Genomic DNA, 18745 nt, shown 5'->3' on the forward strand with positions numbered 1-18745 from the left:
AGGCCCCTTCAACAGACTTCCCTCAATTGCTCCTATTATTATTTACATGGTTAACCTCCAACTACCTATAATTTCCCCAAGCAGATATTCCTTCTTAATTTTGTTTTACTATAGCTGACACTAAAATAATTTTTGCAATAACAGGCAAAGATAAAGAATCAGATAGTAGTTCGGAGCAAAAAATAAAATTTGTACGTCTAAGACTGTGTTTAACTGGTACAGATACAGATAGAAGGATATCGTACACAAAAGATACAATTTATAACCTAAAGTGGGTAAAGTGGCTACAGCTAAATGGATGGAGAAAACCTCCATTACCCTGCAGTTTTGGTATCATTATAAATAAAAATTGGCATCAAGCAAAATGTCTATTTTAGTTGCTGCTTATGCTTACACCTATAAGTATACTTAACAATTATCTATTTTCTCTACTCCTTGGGTTCTACTCATGTTTAAAAAGAAGTCTTTAATTAAAAGAATGTTATAAGGCCATTAAAAGGATTATAACTAATTATTTAAATTATTTGACATAATACTGAGAAAAATACAAAATGGTGACTACAGTTATATAAAAATTTGTATGCACAGGATGACTGGGAAGTATTATGTAAAAAAAAAAAGAAAGTAATTCTTGGAAGTAGTGAGATTGAATCTTTTCCCCTCTTCAAAATTTTCTTTAATGTTGTTACATTGACTTTTCAATTATTAAAAGATTAACATCTGTTTGATGTTTGCTTTTACTCTTCAAATAGTTTTGCTTTTTCTTTAAAGTTTTCTACTTCCTTTAAACAGCAATTGCCACTGGAGATCATTTCCAGATTCAGGAGCTATTTTTGGGTAGAACAGGTTAATGATGGAAGAGAAAAATCTGTTCCTTATTTCCTCAAACACTAGAGCCATAATCTTGATATTCAATATATATTGACATCTACACTTCCTGAAAAACACACCAGTTGAGTACCTAGGATTAAGGAAACTATGAAGTTTAAACCATAGCATTCCTACCCTTTAAAAATCAATATACTATTTTAATTTAGAATTTAATAATTCAAAGATGCATACTGCAATTTCTGAGATAAGCACTGAAGGAACAATAAAAAATATCTAACAAGCTAATAAAAAAAGAAAAATTGAGTAATACAAGAATACTTAATCCAAGAGAAATGAGAGAAAAGGGAACACAGGACAGGTGGTACCAATGTAAAGCAAATAGTAAAATGGTAATTTATGCTCAAATACATCAGGAATTACATTAAATATAGACTGACTGAACAATTCAACTAAAAGATAAAGAGAAAATGGATGAAAACTATGTGTTTGCTCACAAAGATACAAGGATATGGAAGACTGAAAGTAGAAGGATGGTGATATGCCAAGCGAACACAAACCAAAAGAAAGCTGATATAGCTATGATAATGTCAGATGAAGTAGGCTTTAAAGTTGAGAAACACTGGGTAAAGAAGGACATTTCATAATATCAAGAGGGTCAACCTACCAGGAAGGCATAAAAATTTTTACATTTTAGATACACCTAGCAACAGAATCTCAAACAGATATAAATTAAAAACTGACAACTAAACAAAACCATAAACCCATAATTCAAATAGATTTTAACATACCTTTCTCATAGAATAAGTAGTTTAAAAAAAATCAGTAAAGACATGGCTGATATAAACAGCACACAACAAATACTACAACCAACCAAAAAAAACAATATACTGTTAAATTCTTTTCAATCAGACTTAGAATATTTATCTAAATTGGGTCAAAAGCAAATCTCAACAAATTAAAAATGAGCGAAATCTTATGGTGTATTTTATTTGACCACAATATTAAGCCAAAAAGCAATGACAAAATGATAACTTAAATGACACAATACTGAATAACAACCTGCCAGGAGAAAAAATTTAGTTTTAAATATAGGAAACATTTTCTCTAAAGCCAAGCCCTTGGATTTCTCTGGTGGCGCAGTGGTTAAGAATCCGCCTGCTAACGCAGGGGACACGAGTTGGATCCCTGGTCCAGGAAGGTCCCACATGCCGCAGAGCAACTAAGCCTGAGAGCCAAAACTACTGAGCCTGCATGCCACAATTCCTGAAGCCCTTATGCCCTAGAGCCCACATGCTCTAGGGCCCGCATGCCATAACTACTGAGCCCGTGTGCTGCAACTGCTGAAGCCCACACACCTAGAGCCTGTGCTCCACAACAAGAGAAGCCACTGCACTGAGAAGCCCGTGCACTGCAACGAAGAGTAGCCCCGCTTCACCAAAACTAAAGAAAGCCCACGTGCAGCAACGAAGACCAAAAAAAAAAAAAAAAAAAAAGAAAAGAAAAAAGAAAATTTAAAGCCAAGCCCCAGCGTAAACATGTCACATGCAAAATATTTCTTTGTAAAGAGAATGCAGTTTTACTTTTCTCTTTATCATTTTACACAATTTTATGAAATTTAAGGCCATCAGTTTCTACAACTGAAATATTTTTAAGATAATGTGTTCACCAAAGCGCACTCAAAAAGAAATAGCTGATGGAGCTGGGGATCGGTTGGGGGAGGAATGCATTATGTCATACATACATAAGGGAACTTTAAGGATTACTTTTTTAGAATGAACATCAAAGTTTCTCCTAAATTCTTAGGTACTTTTAAGGCCAATTATTCCACTGTAACTTCTTCAACCTTTACTTTTTATAAAATGTAGACTGTTTAAAACAAATAAGATTCTGGCTCCTTCCAGGTTTAAACAGCATTTCTAGCATGGCAAGGCTAAACATGTTGATTTTATATATTCTGACTGAAGTGATGCAATGTTCTTAAAAGTTACTTCTATATTTTCTGAGAAGTAAAAGAAACAGAATCCACTATTATTTCAACAATACTTTGTAAACAAAAGCTGTGCCCTCTAAAGGAAAATCCTAGTCCATGATATTATTTTCTACTCATTTTTTTCAAAATAGTAAATTCACATTATACCGATTTAGTAAAGTGTTAAGATTTTGATACAACACAATGACACATGTAAGGAAAGAAGCCAGGTACCTTAGTTTCTAGGAAAGCCGAGATCTATAATCCACAAAGGTATGGTTATTTTCTGCAGGATCACTTGGCTGGCAGACATTTAGTCCTGCCCAAAAAAGTCAATAAGACATTTGGTTCAAGCCAAAAGATACTTGGAATTTGCTCCTATCCAAAGCATCCATGAGCAAATTTGGTCCATGCCAAATGGTTCTGGACTGGGCCAAATATCAAAGACATTTTGGTGTGGACCAAAAGTCTTACAGACACTCTGGACAGGACCAAATGTCCTTTATGTACTTCTTCATTCAACACAGTTTTTACTCAATAACCTGAATGCTGGGTAGAAAGAAGAAAATAAGACAGTCTTCGCTTTCCATGAGACTATATGCTAAAGAGACTGACTATAAACATATGCCAAATGAATCTATAATTCAGATAACAATAAGTGCTATGAAGAAAAAGAAAATAGATTAAAGGGAGAGTGGTGGGAGGAAGGGAGTGGAGTGGGAAGTTGGCGAATTTAGACAGGGTTGTGAGAAAAGGTCAGTCAGGCATCTGAGTGATAGGAGAGGTTCATGGAAGAGCACTGAGACCAGATTGAGCTTACCATATTTGAAGTATAGCAAGAAGAGGAATCAAATATATCACAAGGATTTTATTTTACATAATGCTGTGTGCTCTTCTTAACATCTATATCCCAAGGAACTATCAACGGTTTTCTCCCCCCAAGCCTTACCTGGTCGAATTGTACTATCTCTTCCAAATAGATGAAGACGTCTTCTACCAAGACAAAAATGTTCAATTATATGAAAAATTTCTACAGGCTTTTCTATATTGCCAATTTCAGGTTCTTCTGTGATAATCAAGTCAATGTCAACATTGGCATGAATGAAGTCCCCGTCTGTGCTACGCTTAACAGTTCCTTTGATCCCCATAAGGCAGTGTTCCTAAATAACAGTAAGAGCAGACCAATTAATCTCTTTTCATCAACAGTCATACTTCACAACATTTTACATTTCTGATATCCCCAATTCCAAAACTATCCTCATTTCCCTGAATCTTTGGGATATAGTTCTATGGGAAAAACACAGTAGGAAAAACCTGGATCTCTGGATCTGAGAAGATTGCCAGGGAAGCTAGATATTAAGAGTATTAAAGTATTAAACTTGGGGCCATCACACTTTAGAACTTAGTTAACAACCATGGAATCTTTTCCTCTGTAACCCTTGATAATAATTTATCTTCAGCAGTTATGGAAACGCAGCACTTGAGCTTGGAACCTTAAAATGATACTACACTGGGCCTCACATGATCCAAGATCAAAACTATACACAAAGTATAAGCCTTTTCATATGGAGAGAGGACTTTAAGCATGGATACAGACTTATAAATATTCAACATATGTAAATGTGAAAATCAATTTCCTTTTTTGTTGTTTTTTGACCTCTATTTGATCTTTATGACAGAGTATGGTTTAAATAAATTTAATCTCACTTGGACTCCATGAACTAACAATAGCAAGGATGGCTTAGGTTCCCTTCAAAAAGAATTTCTAGTCCAAGAAAGACTTAAAAAAGACCCTCCACCAGAAACTCCCTGAAGAGTGAAAGACTGGAGGACAAACTGTTAAACCCTGATAACTAGCTGGGCAGTCCTCTGAAGCAGAGGTTCTCAGGGGTTCTTGTTCAGGTACTTATGTAGAAAAAAGAAGGGAAGGGGAGAGAAATTTTCATCTAAGCTGGCCAGCTATGAGTCTTGCTGCCATTTCTTTTTTCTGAGCCTAGAGAAAGGAAAAAAAATCTGGGGGGGACCAAAAGTACTAAAAGCCCATATCTGACTTAGAACTATAGCAGTTTAGGATATACAGGAATACATATTACCTTCTCCAACACAGTATAGGTTGATCTGAGTGAATATAATATTTTAACTTGTATATATTAATTTAATGCTCAGTGCCATTTGTACAAGTCTAAGAGAAGGACCTTTCCACCAAAATTAATTAAGCAGTATACAGTCATTTGGAAAAGCTTCAGAGAAAATCATGAAAATATAGAAAACAAAACAGTAAAGGCAATACCTTTGTTCTCTGGAAGACAGCCTTTGGATCTAAAGTCTTAGTCTTCCCAGGATTGTTTTTATTGGTTTTAATCCAACAAATATCTTCACATCTTCTGTAACCCCACTTGCGTAAACACTAGAAATAAAAGAATTTTTTAAAAAATCCTTAGCTAAAAGGAATAAACAAAACTTAAAATAACCAATCAGCATTAAAAACTTCCTAGAGGTTTGAGATACTAAATTCCAAAGTGTCACAGTAATTTTGTCTTTGTGAAGAAATAGAAAAAAAGAAATATTAGTCTTTAAATGTACAGCCATTATACAGAATACACATACACCTTCTGGATATTAATATATAGTTAATATGAAAACATAGAAAAGATTACTTAATACTCCAATTCTTTTAATATTACCTCCCACTGTCGTCAATAGAAAGTGAGTTTTAAATCACAAGAAAACTCAGCCCCTCTTTAACCAAAAAGTAATCAAAGTTATCAAAAGATAATTTAGTTCCTGCCATCTCAATTTTCTATCCTCTGACAAAGCTAAAACTGTTGAAAATGTTCTAATCGATAACTTCTTTTCCAATGAGTTTTACAAAATGTTATTTTTATATATTTAATACTAAACCTCAAAAATTCAAAGACTTAAAATTGTTCTATATATTTCTTTATTGGGTAAAACTTTACTTTCATCTTTATGTAATCAGGACAATAGAGGGATTTGAACCTTAGTGTCCTAGAACCTGTTACATATGAACATATAACAAATACTAGCTAAATGAGTACTCAGAGTGGCATTTTGAGGCCCACCATCTGTAGGTGTTGGTAGCTGCTGAGAATAAAAACATGAAAAAGATACAGTCCCTAACCCCTAGCTGATTAAGAGCAAAGTAGGGGGAAATATGTAAATTGTGCAGTACAATATTGTTGGTACTATGAAGTACCAACAGAGGTGCAGTGAAGCATAAAACCTATGCACTTTTCAGGAATGCCCTTACTGTATAAACTGATACACCTCAAAATGAAATGTTTTAATTTAAAATCTAAAAAACCAGGATTAGTATCTGTTCCTGTTGCCACATATTTGTTGTGCATGAAATACCACAAGGGCCTAAATCCAACATATGCTCATCAACTTAGTGGTGCTGAATTATTTGTGTAATCATTTTGGGCCAAAATCTGCTTTCACCAATATGATAAACAGCTCCATAAACAAGTAAGCTAAAGCCTTCAAATCAATTTCAACCTAATTTGAGGGGTGGGACAAAAGCCCAAAGCCAGACATTAGAGCTAAAAAAGGTAAATACCAATATACATATAAAAACATACAGTATGTTGCTATTTTCTTAGATTTTCTATAGCATCTTAAGGAGGTACCAGCAATAAAACAGATATCCTATATACAGTTATAGTCTTACCATGGAATTACTAAATGACAGAAACAATGATGTTATCCAACAGTCTCAAACTTGCTATTTATAGCAATAAAAAAATACAAAGTAATTGCAGAACTTCAGGATTTGAGCACAAATTTATCTCAATATAGTCCTACTTAAATTCTTCACCTGTCAAATGGACATCTCCTAAAATCACCAGGATTAAATGAGATCATTGGCAATACATCAAGTAATATGTCCTAAAATGGAAAGTATTATCCAGTAACAAGTGAGGAAACTGAAACACACGAGTAAATATCTCTACCCAAAGTTTCACTGTTGGACAGCAGAACTGGAACCAAAACCAGCCATGATGCTCCCATTATTAAAAAGCTTATATTATTTTGTTTCCATTTAGAAATCCAAAATACGCCAATAAAAAAACCAAAAAAAGTTCTGAAATACAATAAATATGAAGTACTTAAAATAAACTGAGATGTTATAACTTTTCTCTTACTCTCATGCATCCATTCAAACTGTGTTCCAGATGCTGTGTTATTTTTCCAATTTTGTTTGGCTTCCATTTGGAATTCAGGAGATGGTGCTATTCAAAAGAATACTTTTTAGCTAGTAATAACGAATAGTAAATGACACTAAGCAGCTTGTTTTTGAGCTGCAATTCAGTTTCAAATTTCTAAACTGCTCTCTTCCTGCAGGTGTAATAAATCATATTTTGATTTATTCATCTCTAATGCTAGTTAACTGACTAAGGGGTACTGCCTTTTGCACGTTCTTTTTAAAACTTTTTTGTCTTCTGAATATTCTGGTACTATGCAAGAAACAAAGGACAAAATAACATTAATTTTCAAACTTCTTACGCAACATATCATGTTGTTTTTTTCTTATGAATTTAAAAAACCAGTTAAAAAAACACCATCTTACCACTCTTCCAAGGTCCAATCCCTCTCCAGAACCACACCAGAGAAAAATAAATGATCGAGGTGCTGCAATCTCATCAATTTCTAACTTCATAATCTGTAAGAAACCAAAATAATATTGCATGGAACTACTTTGTTTCCTATTCATCCTAAATCTGACAGAACAACCACTGAGATTTATCAGGACTTACAGTAAATATGTTCTTTAAATGTCCTAATTTTCATTAGGAAATACAATGGAAAACAAATTTTATCCTTAAAGTTTTTTTTTATTCTCTATTTAGACAACACACACAGATGCACACATGTAGATACATACACTTGCTTTTATATGGAAAGAGTTTATAGGAAACCATATTTACAGAATTATGGAATTTTATAAGATATGGCTTGAGAGCAACCTGTTACCATTTACAGAAAAAGAAAATGAAAAAGGATTAAATCACCCCAAAGTTAGGGGCAAAATTAAAATAAAACATAACCACAACTGTTTGGGGAGGACTTGGTTTCCAATAGAACAGTTCTAAATAAAATAAATCAATATACACATTTCATTATAATGACTAAGTCTGAAATGTCAAAAAAAAGTAGACTATAGTTGTTGCTTTGCATTTGTTGAGTGTGTCAATTAAAAAAAAGTTCAATAATTAAATCTCTAACTTTGGGGAATACTGTATACTTGCATAAATGACTACAAAAGAAACCATTTTATATGGTATTGCTTTTCTTTTCGCTTCCTCTCACAGTTAAGGAGTTCCAGAGACCATGGTTCAAGCAAATATTTATTAGTTTCACGTATTAAGAAAATTTTAACTTACACCTGAGTGGATCATAACCATATCATCTATAACTTATCTAGGTAAAAAAACATTATTTGACAGTGATAATCAAAATTACTGTCAAATAAACATTACAATAGGCATAAACCTATTCAGTTTTATACTTCAGACTTTGTCTTGATATATCTCATCTAATATTCTCATAGGAATATGAATAAAAATAAATATGTAATACACACACACACATATATTCCTACATACATTTATACATGGTATAGCTAAAGATAAGTGATAGCAGGGACTTCCTAGGTGGCGCAGTGGGTAAGAATCTGCCTGCCAATGCAGGGGATATGGGTTCGATCCCTGCCCCAGGAAGATCCCACGTGCTGCGGAGCAACTAAGCCCGTGAGCCACAACTATTGAGCCCGTGTGCCACAACTACTGAAGCCCACGTGCCTAGAGCCTGTGCTCTGCAAAAAGAAAGTCCACCGCAATGAGAAGCCCACACACCACAATGAAGAGTAGCCCCTGCTCGCCGCAACGAAGACCCAACACAGCCAATAAAATAAACAAATAAAAATTAAAAAAAAAAAAAAGATAAGTGATGGCACACATCAGAGAAGAACAGTAAGCAAATTACTCTCTTGACATTACAATTACAAATGCTAAATGCTGGTATTTTAAGAAAGTGCTTATATCCTTAATTAAAACACACTGGCCTCTACTAACTCTCCAGTGTGAAAAAGAATACTTGTGAAACCCAAATGATTTTCTTATTTATATTTTATTTATATTAGCTACTGGCACTTTCTTTAGGATATTATCACATAAAGGTTACGAGCTCAGGGCTCTAGGGTCAGATAAAACTTTTCAATATGTATACAAAAAGGAATTCCTTTATTTCAAACACTATCAGTTTATCAACTGAAGCTCTTGTATCTTCACTGAGCAAACCTTAGCGATTGGCTACAGAAAATAGAGTTCAACCTAACTACTAATCATAGACATAATAAGATGAATTCTTCAATTTTCTTTTGACTAAATTGACAAAGATTGCTATATATTAATCAATTTTGATGAGGATATGGTGAAATAGATATTTCTTAAACACTACTAGAAGGAATGTAAATTTGTGCAACCTATCTGTAAAACTTCTCAGCAATAAATATCAAAAGCATTACATCTTTAACCTAAGTTTTGGGGATACTATATACTGTATACTTTTCTGTGTTACAACAATAAACACAGATGTGTTATCAGAGGAGAGGAAAAACTTTTGTAAAGTAAAATAAAATAAAAATAAATAGGTAAATAAAATTGTCAGAGGTACTGAAGCTGGCAGAAAAAGCTTCAAGGAAGAAAAACTAAAATTCATCTTGAAGAGTAATATTAACAATAGTAATGACTATTAACTCAGAAGAAGACATGCAAGGATTCAAAGGAGTTTCCTATGAAACATCAGCCTAGAGTTTCAGTCCTTTCCCTTCTTTCCTCTCTTCTGTGTTCAATGCTCCAGATCACACTCTCCTCGAAATTCCCCATTCCCTCGGCTTCCGTGACATTCACATTCTCTAGATTCACCTTATTCATCTCTGACCTGTTCTCTTCCTATCTCTTTTATATGCATCTCTTAAACGTAAGTTTCCTGAGGATTTACTATAAATCCATATTGTATCTTAATTGAGACACTATCTCAAGACTATTTATTCTCATAGGTTTAATGTGCTAACCCTTTAAAATCTGTAGTTTGAGATGACCAGATCTGTCTTTTAAGTTTTACACTATTACACTTCTTTTACACTTCTCCTCTTGAATGTCTCACATATACCTCTAAATCAATACATTCAATATAATCTAATAGCTCTAATCCTGCTCCTCTTCTTAAATTGACTCTCTCAGCTGGTGATAACTCAACCCATGTATCCCAAGACTCAAACCTTTGAGTCATTCTTAACTCTTCCTCTCTTCCTGTGGGGTGGGAGGAAGTGGGAGACTGGGAATGACACATGTACATTATTGATACTATGTATAAAATAGACATCTGATGGGAACATACTGTACAGCACAGGGAACTGTACCTAATGCACTATGGTGACCTAAATGGGAGGGAAGTCCAAAAGGGAGGGGACATCTGTATGTGTATGGCTGACTCAATTTGTCGTGCAGTGGAGGCTAACACAACACTGTAAAGCAACCACACTCTAATAAAAATCAATTAAAAACAAAAAAACAAAAAAACTTTTCCCCTCTTCCCAATCACTAGATCTCACCAGAAGTATATACAAAACATTACTGAATTTATCAACTCCCTTCTATTCTTACTACCACCACACTAATTCAGGATCCCTTTGTCTCCTAACTAGACTACTGCAACAGTCTTCTAACTGCTCTCCCCTCTCCAGACTTCATTTTCTCTAGTTCATCCTCCTCCACACACTGATCTGACCATTTTACTACACTGGTTAAACCCCTTCAAAAAGTCCTTAAGTCTTTAGGATAAAAGTCCAAGGTTCTAAGAAGACAGCATCAAGATAGTTCCAATCTGTATTCCAACAACATCAACCTACATAAAGACCTCCCTCACCTGTCTCTTTGCCTCCACTCCTTCTGCTCTCACTGTTCCTTCTGTTTGGAATCCCTATCCCACCTTTCTCCTCAGCTGGCCAATTTCAGCTAGCCTAGCTGTACTGTTACTGTCACCTCCTCTTTATGTCCCCCAGCTTGGTCAGTTTTTCTCAGATCACCTTACACAGTCCTCTATTATTGAACTAACAAAATGATAATGTAATTATCTGTTTAGGTCATGTTTACCCCATTAAACTGTGTGCTCCTTAAGGCCAAATACTAAGTCTTATTCATCTTTGAATCTCCAGTACCTAGTTGCCTAGTACAGAGTGGTGCTCAATAAATATTCATTATTTTCTGTTATTTACCAATAAATCAGTTATTTTATAGGATTTCCCTGGTGGTGCAGTGGTTAAGAATCCACCTGCCAATGCAGGGGACATGGGTTCGATCCATGGTTGGGGAAGGCCCCACAGGCCACAGGGCAATTAAGCCCAAGTGCCACAACTACTGAGCCTGTGCTCTAGAGCCCGAGAGCCACAACTATTGAGCCCGTGTGCTGCAACTACTGAAGCCTGCGCACCTAGAGTCTGTGCTCTGCAAACAAGAAAAGCCAGTGCACTGAGAAGCCCGTGCATCACAACAAAGAGTAGCCCCTCGCTCACCGCAACTAGAGAAAGCCCACGCACAGCAACGAAGACCAAACGCAGCCAAATAAATAAATAAATAAAAATTTTAAAAATCCCAGTTACTTCTAACTAACTGAAGCTATGAGCTTGTTCAATTTTAGTTAGGAAAACAGAACAATCACAATTATGATACTGAAATTATACATCCTTTAAATCTATTATACTGTAAATTCTTTAGAGTAGAAATTATGTGTGTTTATGTTTACTCTGATATTTACTAAAACTAACCAAATATAGAAAGTTATCAACCATTCATTCTGTGTTTAGACATTTCTAGCTATACATCCAAGGACTCTAAGACTGAAATTGTGAGTTTTCTACACATGATTTACTCACTACCTGCTCAACTTCTGCCTCAAAAAGAAAAACCAGACTAAAGATATTATATTTGTTATTGTACCTTAGACCTTCAGCTATAATATATACTATAAATCTGTATTTGCAATTACTAAAAAAAGTGGAGGTATTTAAAATATTACTTTCTGATCAAACATATATTCATTTGAAAAACAAATAATTCATTACAATGTAGAAAGTTTCATCATACATCATCCCAAGTCCAGCATTTTTCATTAGCAGTGATGCCAGTCTCTCTGTAATATTCTTCTAAAGGGGGTTCAAGAAGAATCACATCAAATTTGGGTGTTAGTTCTCTGATGTCAAAGGCTTCTATATCTGCTTGTAAGTACCTATTTGATTAAAGCATAAAAAGTAAGAGATTTTCAAATACCTTACAGATGACAATGAAAGAAATTTCTTAAATATTTCCTAAACACTACTTACACACTCATCATGAGCTAATTACTGAACGCCCTTCTATGGAGGGGCATCTTTCCTCAGTACAGACAGTAAACCATCTACCAGTGCTATTCCTGAGGACATGGATATAATCACACTACAAAGTAAAATCACAGTCCCACATGAACACCCAAAATATAAACATCTCTCATTTTTTATATTGAAAATCCATACTCAGATGTAAGTGTCTGAGCCCCTTTCCATTATCATCTTAATATTCCAAGGAATATCATATTACTTTTTCTGCAATTGTTAAGTTAGAAAAACTATTTGTTTGTAAGTTTTAAATTCCTTCCTCTAAAAAAGTTTCCAAAGATGGACATAATTTCCTTTTGTTAGTTTGTTCATCAGTAATATTGTTTACATTAGCAGTCTTTTCCAGCTACTTAGCATAAATTACTACTAGCTTTTACTTAATGGTTATTTCCACATAGTATGAAAGTATTTTAAATACAAATACAAAATACTTTAAATATAAGAGTATTTTTAAATAGGATGAATATTAGTCTGCTAAAATTTTTCCCACAAACTCAGACTTCTCTGTGGTTTTTCTAATCATTAACAGCATATATTTTAGCAAATTGTTAAAATGTACAAAATGTTCACAGTAAGCTAAATGTGAAATAAACAGAGTCTCCAATCTCAAAGATCTTAATCACACTTTTTTAGGGAAACATTAGTCTGTTTAACGAAGGTTAAAATGAACTTTTGTACTCCAAAATGTTAAGAATAGTATCCCTGGATGTTGACTTTCATTTTCTTATTTTCCCTAAGTTTTCTAACTTTCTTCAATAAGTAATTTTGAGAAAAGTCATTTAAAAACATTTTAAGATAGTCAGGAATACAACAAATATGATTTTCTGAGAAAAAAATATTTAAATTAGAAATTTGAAGTAAATTGTCTAGAAAACTGAAAATAAATTAAATGAGAACCTACTGTGTACTCAGCAGTGGAGTTTGAAACTAATGCATTTTACTGTACAGAAGAGTGTGTTAGTGATGGTGAATTTTTTTCAAACAGAAAGGGGGTTACATGATAAAAAGACTAATATTTTAAGCCTGAACTGGGAACAAAAAACCCCACTTACATAGGAGGAGTGTTAGATTTAGCTATTAACTCATCCTTCAGCCTGATGAGCTCCCTCAGTTTAGGGTATTCTTCAAATCTGTCGGCCAAACCTGAGGAGGAAAAACAGTAAACTCCAAATTTCAATACAATTGAATATCAGTGAATTCAAAGGTGATGAGCCCGCTCAGGGAAACAAAACAATATACAACCACCTCATCATCCTCACATCCTTTTAAAAAACTTAATTTTGAGTACTTTTAAACAATTCAGATATATATTTTATACCTAATGACCCTAATCCCATACGCAGGCAAACACCTAGATGTTCCAAAGCCCAGATCAAGTCAATTAACCATTTAATTTCTCAAATTTATTAAATTAAATAATCTGCTAACACCATCAAATTTCACCATTCTGTTTCTTAGGAAAAGAAAAATTTTTCTTTCAATCATGCTTTTTCTCGTTTTGTTTTTACTAAAAAAAATTCTTTCTCCCAAAGAATCTAGTGGTTGTTAAGATTTTTACTTAGTTTCTTAGACAGTTATCCAAAGCAGAGAAAATGAGGATTTTTCTTTACACCTGATGATCTTAAATTAAGTGGCTATGCTTTATGGACATAATCCCAGAACAAATCTATGAGAGAGTCAAAAATTATCTGCACTCCGGCTGTAGAATTTATTTTCATTAACTTTTAGAAAAGACAAATACATCATTTTTTGACATAACTTCCTTGCTTTTCAATAATACACTTTGTCCATCTGTCAACAAGCTTTCATATTTCCTCATTAAAAAATGTTTTAGAAAAAAAAAGTTTTAGGGGCTTCCTAGGTGGCGCCATGGTTAAGAATCCACCTGCTAATGCAGGGGACACAGGTTTGATCCTTGCTCCAGGAAGATCCCACATGCCGCAGAGCAACTAAGCCTATGTGCCACAACTACCGAGCCTGTGCTCTAGAGCCCAAGAGCCACAACTATTGAGCCCATGTGCTGCAACTACTGAAGCCCACGTGCCTAGAGCCCGTGCTCCACAACAAGAGAAGCCACCACAATGAGGAGCCCACACACCACAACAAAGAGTAGCCCCCACTCACCACAACTAAAAGAAAGCCCACGCACAGCAAAAAAGACCCAACACAGCCAATAAAATTAATAAATAAATAAATTTATATTAAAAAAAATGTTTTAGGCTTAGCTGGGAGCCATGAATGCACTGCTGTCTTCACTTCTTCACCAGAAGTGAATCTTCATCCTCGCAGGGCTGCTTTCAGGGGACCAAACAGGTGAAAGTTTGATGAAGCAAGATCAGGACTATAGGGAGGATGCTTTAACACCTCAAAATGAACTTTCTGCAGAGTGTCAACAGTGTGGGCAGAAGTGGGCAGATGCGTACACCCTCTGACCACAAAAAACGAATCACTGCACGTTGCTCTTCTTTTGTGCAAATCAGCAGTGGGGCATCCATTTTTGCTTGCACCCCAGTTAAAAACGAACTGATGTAACATGTTCACACCTGCAGAGCAGTGACTGGGGAGACAGTAGCTTTGAATGAAAGCACTGATAAGACAGTGCTGCCAACAGAAGTTTTAATATAGCCAGAGCACGAATAATTTTTGACTCACCCTCATAGTTAAGAAGATAATAAGTCCGTAATAGTTGATTAGCTCTTATCTTATTCACTCTGATTATCTAAATTGTACTACCAATTCCAAGACAAGTCACTTTCTCTAAGAATATTTTATATACCAATATTTATAGTTTTAAAGATCTCACATCTCCACATTATTATAAACCAAATCCTCAGATATACTTTCAAGTTTAGGACCTTGAAAAACATCTCTAAGTCCCATAAAGGTTAAAAACAGGAAACTCATTGTTCCCATGTCCTCAAAAATATTTAAATCTTTGCGCCTCAGAAGAGATTTAAGGTAAAACAGCATAATGCCTGTTTAAACACTGCAGGGGTAAGTAGGGCTTTGAATATCAAAGATTCCTAGAAGTTCTTATTTTGTTTTTTCTTTCTTCCCTATAAGAAGCATATTCATAACAATATAAATTATATAAACATCTTAAGTTGAAAACCAAAAGTACATTTTAATAACTTTAATATCAAAAAGCAAAAAAGTGAAAGATTTTGTAAAGCCTCCTCAATCAGTGGTTATAGATCAAATTTCAAATGAAACAAGTTTGAAGATTTTATTATAGTTGGCTTTCAATAACAGTAGAGTCAGCTCTCAATCATCTACACAAGAGGTACACCTTTTTCTCAATCCATAATAGTTTCCTAAGTACATTTTCTCTGCCTTGGAGAAATAAGTCTCTTAAAAGCAGAAAGGCTGATAATGAAATTTGGTTATATCAACATAACTTATCATAACTTTGAAAAAAATAGTGTTATTGAAGTATAATTGATAAATAAAAACCTTATATATTAAACTTATATTTAATGTATGCAATTTGATGAGTTTGAATATATGCATACACCTGTGAAACCATCACCACAATCAAGGTAAGACATTATCAATAACCTCCAAAAGTTTCTTTGTGTTCCTCTGGCTCGTGTGTGTGTGCGCGCACGTGTGTGTGTGTGCGTGTGTGTGTGTGTGTGTGTAGGAAGAACACTTAAGTAAGATGAAATGTGTGTGTGTGTGTGTGTAGGAAGAACACTTAAGTAAGATGAAATGTGTGTGTGTGTGTGTGTGTGTGTAGGAAGAACACTTAAGTAAGATGAAATGTGTGTGTGTGTGTGTGTGTGTGTGTGTGTATGTGTGTAGGAAGAACACTTAAGTAAGATGAAATCTACCCCCAAATTTTTTTAAGTATTGTTGCCTATAGTCAACAGTATTGCTGACTACAGACAATTTGCTATACAGCAGATCTATAGAATGAATTTATGTTGCATAACTGAAACTTCATACCAATTGAACAACTCCCCATTTTCCTCTCCTTCCAGCCCCTGACAATCACTGCCATATTCTGATTCTATGAGACTGACTATTTTAGTTACCTCATAAAAGTGTATGTATTTACATACATGTACTATTTGAGGTACCGCTCTAAGTGCTTGCTTATTTGTCATTCTGTGACTGGCCTATTTCACTTACCATTATCATAAATTTTGTGCTACATCTAAATTTTTGCCCATGAAAACATTAAAATCAGTTTCTACATGTTGCTTACAAGCAAAAAAGAAAAAAATAAATTGGATTACATTAAAATTAAAATTTTTGTGTTGAACATGGTACCAACAGAAAGTGAAAAGATGGGAATTCCCTGGCTGTCCAGCGGTTAGGACTGCAAGCTCTCACTGCCAAGGGGGCGGGTCTGATCCCCTGGTCAGGGAACTAAGATCCTGCAAGCCTCGGTGCCGCCAAAAAAGGACAGCCCACAGAATGCAAGTAAATGTTTGCAAATCATACATCTGATAAGAGACTTGTACTGAGAATGCATAAAGAACTCTTGCAATATAATAATAAAAAGACAGATTACCAATTAAAAAATAAGCAGAGTTTAGACATTTCTCTAAAGTAGATTTTTAAGTGGAAAAATAAGCATAGGAAAAGATTTTTACCATTATTATTCACTAGGGAAATGTAGATCAAAACCACAAAGAAGTACGACTTCATACCCACTAGGGTGGCTATAATTAAAAAGACAGATAATAAAGTGTCAAGGATGGGAAGAAACTGGAACCCTCACATATTGTTGGTAGGAATGTAAATGGTATAGCTGCTCTGAAAAACAGTTGGGCAGTTCCTCAAAAAGTTGAACATAGAATTACATGACCCAGCAATTCCAACCCCAGGTATATACCCAAGAGAAATGTAAGCATACATTCACACAAAAACTTTACAAGAATATTCATAGCAGCCAAGTTTATAACAGTCAAAAAGTGGAAACAATCCAAATGAAGAGGTAAACAAAATGTGGTATGTAATGGAATATTATTTGGCAATAAAAAGAAATGAAGTACTGATATATGCTGCAACATCAATGGCCCCTGAAAACATTATGAATTATCTCAGGCAAGCTGTTTTTAAAAAATGTAGGGATAATGCCTTTGATGAGCTCATTGGTAGACTGGACACAGCTGAGGAAAGATTCTGAGCTTGAGTATCTCTCAATAGAAACCTCAAAAAGTGAAAAGTAAATAGAACAAAAATTGCAGGGGGTAAAAAGCCAGAATATCTAAGGAATATGGGACAACCACAAAAGGTGTAATGTGTAACAGAAATATAAGAAGGAGATAAAACAGAAAGAGGAACAAAAGAAATATTTGAAATAATAATGATTGAGAATTTCCCCAAATGTTAGACATCAAACCAGATATAGGAAGCTCAGAGAGTACCAAAGGATAAATACCAAAACACTCCAAAACAAACAAAATTCAACTATACCAACATACATATCATTTTCAAACTATAGAAAACCAAAGATAAAGTCCTGAAAGAAACCAAAAAGAAAAAAATTGCGTACCTATTGAGGAACAAAGTTAAGAATTATACCCAACTTCTCAGAAACATGCAAGCAAGAAGAGAATAAAGTGAAATATTTAAAGTGTTAAAAGAAAACACCAATCTAGAATTCTGTACTTTGCAAAATTAATCTTTCAAAAGTAAAGGAGCAATAACGACTTTCTCAGGCAAACAAAAATCGAGGGAATTTGTTGCCAGCAGGCCTGCCTTGCAAGAAATGTTAAAAGAAATTTTTTAAAGAAAAGGAAAATAATGTAGGTCAGAGAATCAGCTTTACATAAAGAAAGGAAGAGCATCGAAGAAGGAATAAGTGAAGGCAAAATAAAAATGAGGGATAGTTACAAAACCAAAATGAAGGAAAGATGGAAGGAGGAGGGAAAAAAGTAACACTGCTTGATGGAAAAAGAGAGTGAACTAGAAGCACTAAGAATGGAAAGGGGAAGCCAAGCCAGGAAAAATAATTTTGTTAGAAATAAACCACAAAATGGATAAATTACATGCATGTAATCAACAGCTAGCAATAGCATGTTCCCAACAAATCTGACATACCTACATCTCTGATGAAATTTTGAGGTCTATGTCCAGTGTCTACAAAGTGTTGGCAGTAATCATTATGGGGATTTAAACTCTGTGTTCCCTAAAGAAAACGTCAAAATAAAATTAATAGTACTCACTCCGATGGCAGATACACTAATTCTGTACTTTTTTTTTAAATTATGAGGCAATACAAAATATAAGTTAATTGACAGATGTAAAAAAATAGCAAACATTACTATTAAAATAACAGAATTACAATTCGGTACCTGCAGACATTAATAAAGCATTATCTCATTCTAAATAGCCAAGCATCAGAATATTTCATGAATAATTTTAAATGATCTTTATTTTATAATAATGACCCCTCAACAACTGAAAAAAACTTGAAAATAAATAAGCATGTAAAATCTTTTCAGGCACAGATCTAAAATGTGAAGAGTTATGGATTT

At 34.3% G+C, this 18745-nt stretch overlaps 1 protein-coding gene across 5 annotated transcripts in view; it reads right to left on the reverse strand.

Moving 5' to 3' along the window:
* METTL14 (methyltransferase 14, N6-adenosine-methyltransferase subunit) overlaps positions 1–18745 on the reverse strand; it is a 54810-nt gene that overhangs the window by 25467 nt on the left and 10598 nt on the right. For 4 of the 5 annotated variants that reach the window (XR_009048777.1, XR_009048776.1, XR_009048775.1 and 1 more), the window contains exons 5-10: positions 18309–18396; positions 13307–13397; positions 11968–12109; positions 7392–7484; positions 5091–5207; positions 3750–3960 (exon numbers count right to left, since the gene is read on the reverse strand). Coding sequence is in view for 2 of the 5 variants with exons in the window: in XM_057705669.1 (XP_057561652.1) it covers positions 3750–3960; positions 5091–5207; positions 7392–7484; positions 11968–12109; positions 13307–13397; positions 18309–18396 (742 nt within the window). In the remaining 3 variants the exon portion in view is untranslated. Of the gene's footprint in view, positions 1–3034; positions 3120–3749; positions 3961–5090; positions 5208–7391; positions 7485–11967; positions 12110–13306; positions 13398–18308; positions 18397–18745 lie in introns of all 5 variants that reach the window. The other variant, XM_057705670.1, reaches the window with a different exon arrangement.

The sequence above is a fragment of the Hippopotamus amphibius genome, chromosome 13 (genome assembly GCF_030028045.1).
Source record: "Hippopotamus amphibius kiboko isolate mHipAmp2 chromosome 13, mHipAmp2.hap2, whole genome shotgun sequence".
In the NCBI taxonomy this organism is placed as follows: domain Eukaryota; kingdom Metazoa; phylum Chordata; class Mammalia; order Artiodactyla; family Hippopotamidae; genus Hippopotamus; species Hippopotamus amphibius.